Source organism: Biomphalaria glabrata, chromosome 15 (assembly GCF_947242115.1).
Source record: "Biomphalaria glabrata chromosome 15, xgBioGlab47.1, whole genome shotgun sequence".
NCBI classification, from domain to species: Eukaryota; Metazoa; Mollusca; class Gastropoda; family Planorbidae; genus Biomphalaria; species Biomphalaria glabrata.
Window position 1 is genome coordinate 19,755,179 of NC_074725.1, and position 11,696 is coordinate 19,766,874.

The window sequence follows — 11,696 nt, forward strand, 5'->3', positions numbered from 1 at the left end:
TAATTTATGACTGGTGTTTTTTTTTTTTTTTTTTTGTAGGTTTACATACTTTCTTGTTGAGGTGTTAGTGTAGCTTTAATGTAGATCTAGTAAGTGTGAACTGTTTTGGATTTAAGAATATATTGTGAATTTTTTTATACAATAGAATAATATCAGTTAGAGTAAAGATTGGAAAAAGGTGACTAGGAAAATAATATATGGGTTAATAACTCATCTCAATTGTTACTCTAATAATGAAAAATTTCGTATAAATTATACATTTTCCAAAACAAAGTATTTCTTAAAATAGCTTTGACTATTCTGTTTAAAAGCGTCATGTTTTCGTCTGGAAAGGGGAGAGGGCGGTAAAGTGAAAACGTTAATCCTCGCTCCTTTTTATATTTTCTGCTATATAATGATTGCATTTGGCATTACAGAATAGGGGATGGGGCGACTCGATATAAGAATTTAATTTAGAGCATACTCAAAGGGTTTAGGTGGGAAGGGCAGTATTCGCCCCCCCCCCACCACCACCACCCGATCGGCTAGCAGGTGAATGACATAATATAAAGATCGGTTAAAATATCAATAGCAGGTTTTAATTATATATATATTTAAATAATTCTGTTAACAAGCTGTGATTGCTACAAATAAATTGGACCTCCCACTCTAAAGTTTATGGGGGGGGGGTGCGGGGTTGATGCCATCGACACCTCCCCATCCCACCAAATCGGCCAACATATAGCCTACTAGAGGTGGGGGGGGGGATAATCTAAAAATAGGTTGAAATATAAATATGTAGTAAATATTATTAACATAAGTAATAAATTCGTATACAAATTGTGTGTTTTCACTACGAAAACTGGGGGGGGGGGGGGGGAATCGCCCCTACCCCACCCCCTCCGAATCCGCCAGTGACGCGAAGACAAGCCTTATTATTATAATGAAGATGGGGTTTTCAACGTCAAAAACTTTGAAAGGGTTTTTAAACTCAAACCTCCCTTTGGCTACGCTCATGGAATTCGGTGACTGTCATTTGCTTTTTTTTTAATAGAAGAGGCGAGTTTTAAACTCAAAACCCCTTTAAGTGGGATTTTAAACTCACCCCACCCCACCCCCTCCTTTGGCTGCAAGTGATGGTTTAACATTAAAATCTTCACCTACAATAATCAAAATTAAAGCAAAAAACCTGCCACAAAATTCCAACCCACGGGGAGGATTTCATTACAATGGGAGGGTTTGAATTGAAACCCTCCCCTCCCCCTGTCTACGCCCATGCCTGTATCGATTTCCTTATCGTGCCTTCAGTACATTCTTTTTATTATAGAGATAATTTTGAATAAAAAGACGAATTCGATTTTATTTCCATTCGCAGCTTTCATCATTCAAAATGGCGCTGCCCTACAGTTGTTGTCGGCTGTTAACGTTTCATCAATCACTAAACAGTCTTAGGTGACCATTACTAGATTTAAATCATTCTTTTAATAATATCGAAATTTACTATCAAAATGTATTGTCTCTTGCCAAAGATAGGTCTAGTTTATATAGATCTAGTTAAGAATATATGTCTATAGTCTATAGCCTAAGTATAGCTATTGTAGAATAAGTATTCAAGTATTGTAATTGATCGTCATTCATAATCATGCATGATAATGATAATCATATTATTATCATAATCATTTAATAATCATATTGATATTTATAAATAAATCTATATAATTAATTTAATAGATCTAGATCTAATAATTTTAAATTTATAAATTATTATTATATATTAATATTATATTAGATCTATATACTAATATATATAATATTAAATATAGTAAATTATAGTATGTACTCTAATAAACTCTAATATTATTATCTAGATTCTAGATCTATATTATTACTTTAACTTTATTTTATTAGTATAAGTATAAAATAATAAAGTATATTAGTATATACTATATCTAGATCTAGATATCTATATTATAATAGTAAATAGAATTAAATAATTATTATTAATAGATCTATGTCTATGATATTATTAATATTATTATTATTAGATTTTAGATCTAAAATGAAGAATCAAAATATTCTTTATTGTCTTTAGACTTTAGTTTTAGTTTAAGTAGGAGAATAAGGATGACTACTTATATTTGTACCCCTATCGGTGCCTAACCTATATTTGTTATATGTTATTATATTTAAGGTCAAAGTGGCTATAGATGTGTTTTCCTAATTCAGACAAATTTGACCCTTGGCCTTATTATGATTAGAATTAGATAATAATTAATATTTGATTCTTGACACCATTTATATAATTTATTTCAGACAGTCTCTAGATCTATATTTAGGCATCAATAAACTCAGATTTTAATCTATATTAACATTAACTAAATTTTAAGATCCCTAAGCATAGCCCCTCACATGAAATCATTAAGATGTTTTCAAGTTATGCATAAATACGAACACAAAAAATAAAAATATAAACACGCTTATTCTACCAAAATTAGGTCACTCTCATTGGGATAGTGACTTCTACACAGACTTTTAGACTTATTTTATGTTTGCATGATTAGATATGTGTGTTGAATGTTTGTGTTTTTTGTTTATTAATTTAATAAATTTCCAATACATCTATCTATGATCTTTTGTAGTATAGTACAGGTTAGGATCTGCCATTCTTGCCTAAATAGCTGAATCCTCTATATTCTCTCTATATAAATCTAGATCTATATAGATCTAGTAGGTCTAGATGTAGGCATTTAACTTCATTCAATGTACCAAGCTCACTCCAAACATTTGCCTATAAAAAAAAACAACAAAAAAACAAAAACAAATATAATATAAATTATAAGATCATTAACATTGATGTCCAAAACAGGCTGTTTGAAATAAATTTTGGTAAGAAAATCGTAATTTAATTCAAACACCCTATTAATTTTTTTTTTGTATGGAATCAAACAACTTGGCCTATGAATCATATTAAATATCAAAATAAAGATGTAATGACCACAAAAACTGCGAGTGTTCGAATTCATGTAATGTCCAGATTAAATAAACTACTCTAGATCTAAGTGAGTTACTCACTTAGGCCTTAATTTTTTTTGACATTTTATTAAAATTTTAATGATTTTTCAGTCATTAGTCAAAATCAGAATCATTTTGGAAATGATTTGTCACTAATTTGTGATTTAATTTAGATCTAGAATATATAGTAGATTCTATTATTAGATATAGATCTAGACTTATCTAGAGTCTATCATGAGTCTATTGTCGACTATGTGACATGTCTTTTATCTGTTTATTATCATTATTATTATTATATATAACTTATTATTAAATGAGATTTAATAATCATAATGATCAGATAGATCTAGGATAACAACTAAACTAAGCCAAAGGATAGAAAAAAAAATGTAACACTAATTTATAATGGAAATATTAATTTTAATTATAAAGTCACTGATTATCATGCATGACTAGATTGACACATGAAATGCATGATATAAGACGTCAATCAAGTCATTGTCTTCTCTTTGGAAGTAACATTTAAACTACTGATAAACTTCTATTTTGGCCTGATCAAATCTGATGCGCACTACTGGTCTGCATTTCAACAATCCCTCTAACTGCTACAGACTAGATACTGAGGCATGGAGGGACATGAATGAAAAAGTGAAATATATTTCTTAAAGTTGGGTCTATCCTTGGATCAAAATGCTCTGAGCAGATGTAAATCTCAGTAATACATAAAACTGGAATCTAGGCTTTGCTTTCTTCCTTTCTTTTTTTTTTTTTCTTGTTTTTGTTTATCCTCTGCACACTAAGCTCAGTTCATTCTGGTTTAGGAATGTCAATCTCCTTTGCTAAAGAAAGGATCTCTTTCAATTCTCGATGCCATGTTAAGTTAATTGATTTGTTTGAATAGTATGTCTATGATGTTGTAATGTTTCATCAGGCATAGATTTTTGTTAAGTTCGCAGTACAAGTGCTACTGGAGTCTTAAAATTGTAATATTAAAAAAAAATGAACTTAAAATCACAGTAGAAATTATAGATCTACTAGAGACATAAATGTGTGTGTATAAATGAATGTCAGTAAAGTATTTAACGTTTTATTTGCTATTTTAGTTGAAGATTGTTATCAGATCTAGATTTTTCTTTTTATTAAAAAATGCTTTCTCATTTCCACTATCAGCTGAAAGAAATTTTGCTAAGAGAATAAATAATCTAGCAACCCCATTGCAGTAGTACTTTTTTTTTTTAAATAATGACTTGTATCTATCTTATTTTGTCTTGCAGATTTGCTAAGAACAGTTTGTACCATCCTCTTCAACAGAATGTTAGACATTCTGGATTTTTATCAGTCTCGTCAGTCTTTCGGTTACAGTTTGACTCACAGGGCCACAAATTGTTTTACAGACTTTGTCGAAGAGGTTTCAAAACAAAGCAGATGTCTCAAGAAGCAGAAATTCATGGAAATGAACCATCTCTTTTTAAACATTTTTTGTTTACAATTGGGGTAAGCCAGCATATCTTTATTTTTTTTAAATTTTCAAAATTAGTCAAGAATATAGAATTACATATAATATGAGGGAGGCTATTGTTAAGAATTAGTACATGTTTGGTTTACTACCCAAATTATATACCGTCTAGTTTTATGTATGTTACTGGCAAAGTATGAAATTCTGCATTGTTTGAAAGAGTCAGGTGTTTGATAACCTTAAGCTTTATCTACCCAGAAACTAATAGTAAATAAAATAAAGAGATATGGACAAGCTCTCATCCAATTCACAAGAAAGATGATGCCTATTATAAGCTATCCCAACAAGACCAACGTCTAATCTTTCGACTCAGGACCGGACACAACAGAATGAGACAACATATGTACTGGAAGCTCAAAATTGGAACCAGTGAAATCTGTCCATGTGGAATGTCACCAGAGAATGCTGACCATGTCCTCAAAAACTGCTCTTTTTACCAAGAGGCCCATAAAAGACACTGGCCCCAAAACACCCCAATAGAAAGAAAACTATATGGAGAGCTTGCAGATTTGGAAACCACTGCGCAGTTCATCTCATATATTGGTCTAGTCATCTGAACGCTCCAACATAACAATGAAAATGAAGAAGAAGAATCTACCCACAAAACATTTTATGACAGACCTAAAAGAAAACGCATCACAAAGACTAAAAAAAAAATGGAAACACCTAAGACAGTTATACTGGATATATCACATCTGTCATTGACAACTGTCTTTCCAAACAAATAGCTGCCCGCAAGACTTATCAATCATCATTAGACACAATCCAAAACCAAGCCTTGCATCTAACCAGTGGAGGTATGAGAACAACTCCTACAGCAGCCTGTGAACTAGACTCCAATATTGAACCTCTTAAGTTAGTGCGCAGCACTAGAGTCTATTGGAGATTCAGAAGGCTGGAGGATGACCATCCTAATAAACTACTAACACAGAGAAATAGGAAAAACGAACAAAAACAAATATCTCTGTTCCTAATTATTAAAATATTAATTACTTAATGATATTAGTACTATTATTTGAAGTACTTTTTTACACTTTTTTCACTGATTGAAATATTTCCAATTAAATCATATTGAAAATGTTCTTGATACCTTTGTTCTTGTTTTAATATTTCTTCACCATTATACTTTCACTTCCTCACTCTATCATACTTCCCCATAACCCTCATTGTATCTATTTCCTCGCGTAAAATTTGGTCTCCAATCCTACATTCCTTTATATAGTGTATCATACATCCTCTTGTTGTTGTTTTTTTTTTTGGAAAAAAAATATGCTAAATAATAGGCTTTTAAACCAAAAAAAAAATCCATCCCTCCCCTGGCAATTTAAAAAAAAAGCTCAAATGTTTGTTTCAACAGGTTTGTGGTTGCAGTTTTTCTGGTGCCATGATTTGGAATTATGAAAAAATGAGGAAAGTTTTTCAAGATTTACAAAATGGAACAAAAAAAGATTCTATCTTTGAGAAAAAACAGAAGAAAGCTTTTGGATTCAGAGATCATGTAAAACTGTAGTATCTCAGTTGTATTCATTTTATGTTATTGCTTATAAAATTCTAAATAAAATTCTGTACATATATATTTTTTAAACCCCTATACATTTTTTGTTTAGAAACATTTAAATCACAAACTGATAATTGGTTCTTTAAATTTTAATTGAACAATAAATTTAAAATGAATAAAACCTATTGTCCTCAAATTTTTAAAAAGTTAATTCAAGACAGACTTAGTTTTCAATTAGAAAAAAACACTATTTTTGAGAATCACACATAACAAAACAATTGCTTAATCAAAAATATTAACTTAAGTTTAACTTGAGACTTTTAGTAAATGTCACCACAACATTAGCAGCTGAGAGGACTAATATGATAATGTGTTAAGATAGTATAGGTGAAAAAATTACAACCATTTTGTGTGTCCATGTTATCATAATTTAATGCTAGGTTTGAATATGTAGATTATTTGGTGTAATGAATAGAGCACTGGAAGATTATTCTAGTCCTGTATGTGCTGTTTTGAATTAATCATTTTTGTAATTCCATTTCATTTTTAATATTTACAGGCTAACTCTTTTTGGGAAAAATTGTCAGGAGGTCAGAAGATGGTTGTTGGTATTATAGCAGCAAATCTTGGTGTTTTTCTCATGTGGCGAGTTGCTGCATTGCAACCAATGATGCTTCGGTACTTTACAACTTCTATAAGTAGGCTGTTTTTCTCTTTTGTCATCTTTTTTTTTGTTTTGTTTATTGTTTAGGGACCACTTTTTTTACAACCAATTTATTGGCTGTTAAAATCACTTTGTCTGATAATATAAAAACATATATTACATTATTCATACATTTTTTTATCAACCTCTTTCTCCCAGGAAAAATAAGATGGCTAAATATTGCGTACTAGCAGAGTAAAATTCTAGTCAGTGCTTAGGAATTCTAGAATATGATTGTTTAGAAATAGGTAAACAAGGACAGTGTTATTAATTGTAAAGAATAGCTAGATAAGACAATCCTTAAATAGAAGTTCTACAGTAATTTCTAGCTAACCTTTTAACTAATTTGATGCAAGTTAAAACATTTTACATTCAATATTAAATAAAGGAAAGATCTTTTATTTTAAAAAAAAATGGATATAACTGGTGAAAAAACATTTTATTTTTCAATCTTCCTTAGCCCATCCACTGCCATCAATGTTGTTGAGCTCATTCAGCCATGTTAGTTTCTGGCACCTCTTTGTTAACATGTATGTGTTGTGGTCATTTGCATCAGTGACGGTCAATATGTTTGGTTTTGAACAGTTTGCAGCCTTTTACGTTAGTGCAGGTATGATACTGAAATGTGGCTCTTAGGAAATCCTCAAGTTTGTGATTCAGAATTTATATTCCTTTTTTTTTTTTTTCCATTGTCCAATTTTATATCAACTCTTTCTGTCCATCTGGTCAAAAGTCAAAAGAAATGTTATTTCTCCCACACTCATTCTTGAATCATTGAAGCTTAACACAATTATTTATTGTACCTGACAAAATAAGAATAAATTTTAAAAAATTAACCAATTAGTTAATTATTTTGTTTAGTATTGAGTAAGGGGAATAAATGCTACTTTTTGAGAGATGTGGCTGTTAAAGAAATAGAATTTACCCCTATTAAGTCAAGCAGCTATAACGTTTAATACCGGTATATTAAATACAAATTACAACTTCTCAATGCTGAAATAAAAAAAAACAACTATATGATATTTTTTTTAAATAACATTATTTTTCTTTTAGGAACAATCTCGTCTTTCACTAGTATGGCATGCAGTAAATTACTTCGACGCCCATATATTGTATCAGTGGGTGCGGTAAGTCTTACAAATTGAAATTTTTTAAAGCAATATATTCATATTTTTATTATACATTTATATTGAATCTAATTTTCAAAATGCAGTCACTGTTTTTTTTTTTCTAAAATATTTAATCAAATTTGAGAGAGTTCTATTCTGGGGAGAGTAAAATTCTTAGCCAAAATGGATAGTTAAATGTGGCTTAGGCTTTCCTCTTTTAATCTCAAAAAAAAAATTTAATTAAGCAACTCATTTGAGCTGGATAAACTCTGTCACATGTTCAAATTCTTTAAACCATTCAAGCATATAGTTTCCCCAGTAATGGATAATACGGTAATGTATATCTTGACATTATGTCATTGTTCAATAAATATATTCTATTTGTTTCTAGTCAGGAGCAATAATGGCTTTGCTGGGTGCAGTTTGTTCATCATTCCCTAACGCACAGCTGGGAATCGCCTTTATATCTGAGATTTTTCCACATTCTTTCTCAGCTGATTCAGTAAGCCAATTTTTTTTTTCCTAGTTAGAGTTAAGTCTATAGAATTTTTAATTATGATGCTTTAGTTCTGATTAATTAAATGTTAATATAATAGTACCATGAGCGGACTTTCCTTACTTACACTGTACTTTTAGGAAGCACTTTATTTTAATGTTTTAAATTAGTCTTCTGAAAGTTCTAGGTTAAATTTAGTGTTTCAATTGTTATTTTTCTCATAAAATATGTTTAATTAATTTCACTACCGGGTACTGCTAGTGAATATTACAAAGCAGTGTTATTCATTTCACTAATTATAACTTATAATTGAATACCATAGTATAGGCTTTACAAATGAGTAAAATAAAAGTGTTTATCAAGGATAAATAGTAATTATTCTCAATTTTCTAACTGTAATAGTACACTAACTTCTTAAGGTTTTTCAGTTATAAAGAATATTAATTTTTTAATTATCAGGGAATGAAAGCCATTATAGCCTTTGACCTGCTGGGCTTAATTCTAGGATGGAGATTTCTAGACCATGCTGGACATTTAGGGGGGATTTTTTTTGGCATGTAAGTATTTTTAGTGCCATAGCTAATTGTACAGTAAATGTATTATTAAAAGAAAAAGGCAAGCTATATATATATATATATATATATATATATATATATATATATATATATATATATATGTATCTGAATTCTTTCAAATTTATTTGCAGCTTATATGCTAAATATGGCAATCAGTATGTGTGGGGCAAAAGGGAAACCATAATGAAATGGTGGCATAATTTGAGAGGCAAGCCTTAGGAGCAGCTAGACTTCACAACACAAGACTTATTTCATTTGGACTATTTATTTGTATAGCACAGACAACTTTTATCAAATTGTTTTAACTTGATATCCAAAGTTATATGCTTTAAATTATTGTTTGTATTTAAATAGAGCTATATAGTGTTGACTAAATAGTCAGTCACCTCACTGAAACTCTTCAATTTCTCCTAGTAGGCCTATCCATATATTTTCATTGGCAACCTTTTCTTTTCTGCTGCTTTAGATGACCAGACCTCTCTGTGGTATTACATTTAAATATATGACTTTAGTAACAATTTATTACTAAATGAAAATAAATCCTGTTGTAAAGATTTTTTTAAGTTCTGCTACTTTCAAAAGTATGTCTTGCTTAGTGTAACAGAACAGAGATGCAAATTTGTTAAGAAAAAAACTCTCTTTTTGAAATAAGTAAACAATATATACCAGTATAAAAAGAAAATTTGATAAGAATTATTTTTAATATACATTTCGTAATTTTGATTAAGAAGTATTTTTGTAAAATACAGGAACTTAAACTGTTTTAAAATATAAATGCAAAATGAGAGAGTTTCTGAGTTCAAAAAGTTTCATTACCATTCATTTGTATCATAAGCTGTATCATTAAAATATGTTGTTTTAATTCTGTCATGTACTCCACATTGCTACCAGCATACTGGTGTTTGGTAGCGAGTAACAGCATATTTGTTGGCTATAGTTTAATGCTTAAAGACAAATCATAAACAGCTCAACATATATGAGGTGGTTAAAAAAAATTGCCCTCGATTAAATATGGACTTTACAGTGTGATTGTTTTTTTTATTACGAATGCCTAGACGCATGACTAATAAAAGATAGCTAATTATGAGGTACTCTCTCAAAAATACAAAATCTGACTACAAACTGTTGTTTTGTTTTTTTCATTATGTATCTCTTTACCGGTATTTAATTTTATTGATACAAGCGGGACAGGGAAATTTCATATCAATAAATGCTTTCTCTACTTTGATACACATTTCACTAGTGAAAGTTTTGGCTGGCATCTTCTTTTTTGAAGTAATGTCTGTATTTTATAAGATAATCTCATAGTTTTTGATCAAATTCCTCCAACACCATAGATGAGAAACGGATGAACTTGACTTTCCAACTAGCAAACATCTATGTCCATGAGCCAATTGTCAGTTATGAACCCAATTTCTGTGATCCCATAAGAGTCCTAGACTTAATATCCTCAGTATTTTACTGAACTTTATTTGTTGAGCACACTAATCTCATTGTACCTATGGCCTGATTTCTGTCCTGTTTTTAGGTGCTTTGCAAACACGAGTCTGGATTCAAACTTCTCCCTTGATAGGTAGCCAAGTAGTTTATCTTACTCAGCCACACATCCCACATACAGGTGATTAAACTGTAGTTATTTAAAAACGCAAAATTACATCAGTTTTAAAGTATGATTCTGGTCAATTAGTCATTTCCACTAGCTACTAACATATCCAGTAAAGAATGAAAGAAATCACAATCCCAGAATATCACAACCCCATAGACAGCATATTATTAATCTTCATTTAGGTGTGACAAATGGATAACAATTGTGTTTAGTTGTGCATAGTAGTGCTATCATGCTAGGACTTGAGGCAAAAAAAAAAGTTCCCAGATTTGCAATACTATTTTTTGATCTGCTAATTTTTAGTATTTGATTCAATTATTAAAATTTTGTTTAAACAGCAACACATGAGCTTTCTAATTTTAAAATCCAATGACTGATACTGGTTTAAAAAAAAATAAATTCTAATACCCGGTACGTAATAAGAAAATTTAGGTCTGACTATCGGGAGTAGTTTGAAAGCTACTGTTATTTTCCAGAATTGACAATTCAGGGTTTCTGCACCAAAGTCTATATAAAATTCTCACAAAAAATTTTAACAGTACCGTAGCCAAAGTCGGTGTAATTTAGGTTGTCATTGTCAAAAGTGTAATGGAAATAAGCACTCCACTATCTATATGCTTCCAATGGCAAGCCCTTTAAATAGCCTCAAACCAGTCCTACAGAACTGTTTACACTGACAGAAAGGGGGCAAAGGCTGGCTACCCACCTAGGAGAGTTTACATAGCAGCTATACCCAATCATGGGGATATGTTTCAGGAGCCAGCAACCTTTAGGTAATTGGAATTTATTTCAGCCTATGCCAACCCATCCTGATTTAATGGTACCAACTTTTTTTTTATAAATGCCTTTTTACGATCTGTACAATTCCAAGAGAATGCCAGGTTTTCCAGGACATCTTGGAATTTCAGGAAGCAGCAGAAATCCTGTGACATGCAGAACAATAGCATTTTTACTTTGTGGTGGCTAAGTGATCAGCTTCTGAACTGAAAAGTCTGATTCTACAAAATATTGATGCATACCATACAGTTGAGGAAAGTAAAGGCAATTGGTCTTTGTGCTGGCCAGTTTTTTCTACTTGTCATGAATGAGATGGTCCTAATGGTTTGCAAAGAATGTGTCAAGTTCTAAACTTATACTTAATAGAGCTGAAAATGTTAAATTAAAAAAAAAAAAAGCACAAAACTAACAAAAACACAAGAAAG

General features: G+C 30.6%; 1 protein-coding gene across 1 annotated transcript; it reads left to right on the plus strand.

Annotated features, from left to right (window-relative positions):
* The first annotated feature begins 1,311 nt into the window (after positions 1-1,311).
* On the plus strand, positions 1,312-10,010 carry LOC106069541 (presenilins-associated rhomboid-like protein, mitochondrial). Its single transcript, XM_013229227.2, has 9 exons — positions 1,312-1,431; positions 4,266-4,485; positions 5,865-6,005; positions 6,565-6,703; positions 7,169-7,318; positions 7,762-7,835; positions 8,209-8,319; positions 8,773-8,870; positions 9,020-10,010. Exons 1-9 carry the CDS (start codon positions 1,370-1,372, stop codon positions 9,105-9,107), a joined length of 1,083 nt encoding a protein of 360 aa, XP_013084681.2. The 5' UTR covers positions 1,312-1,369; the 3' UTR covers positions 9,108-10,010.
* Positions 10,011-11,696: the final 1,686 nt, after the last annotated feature.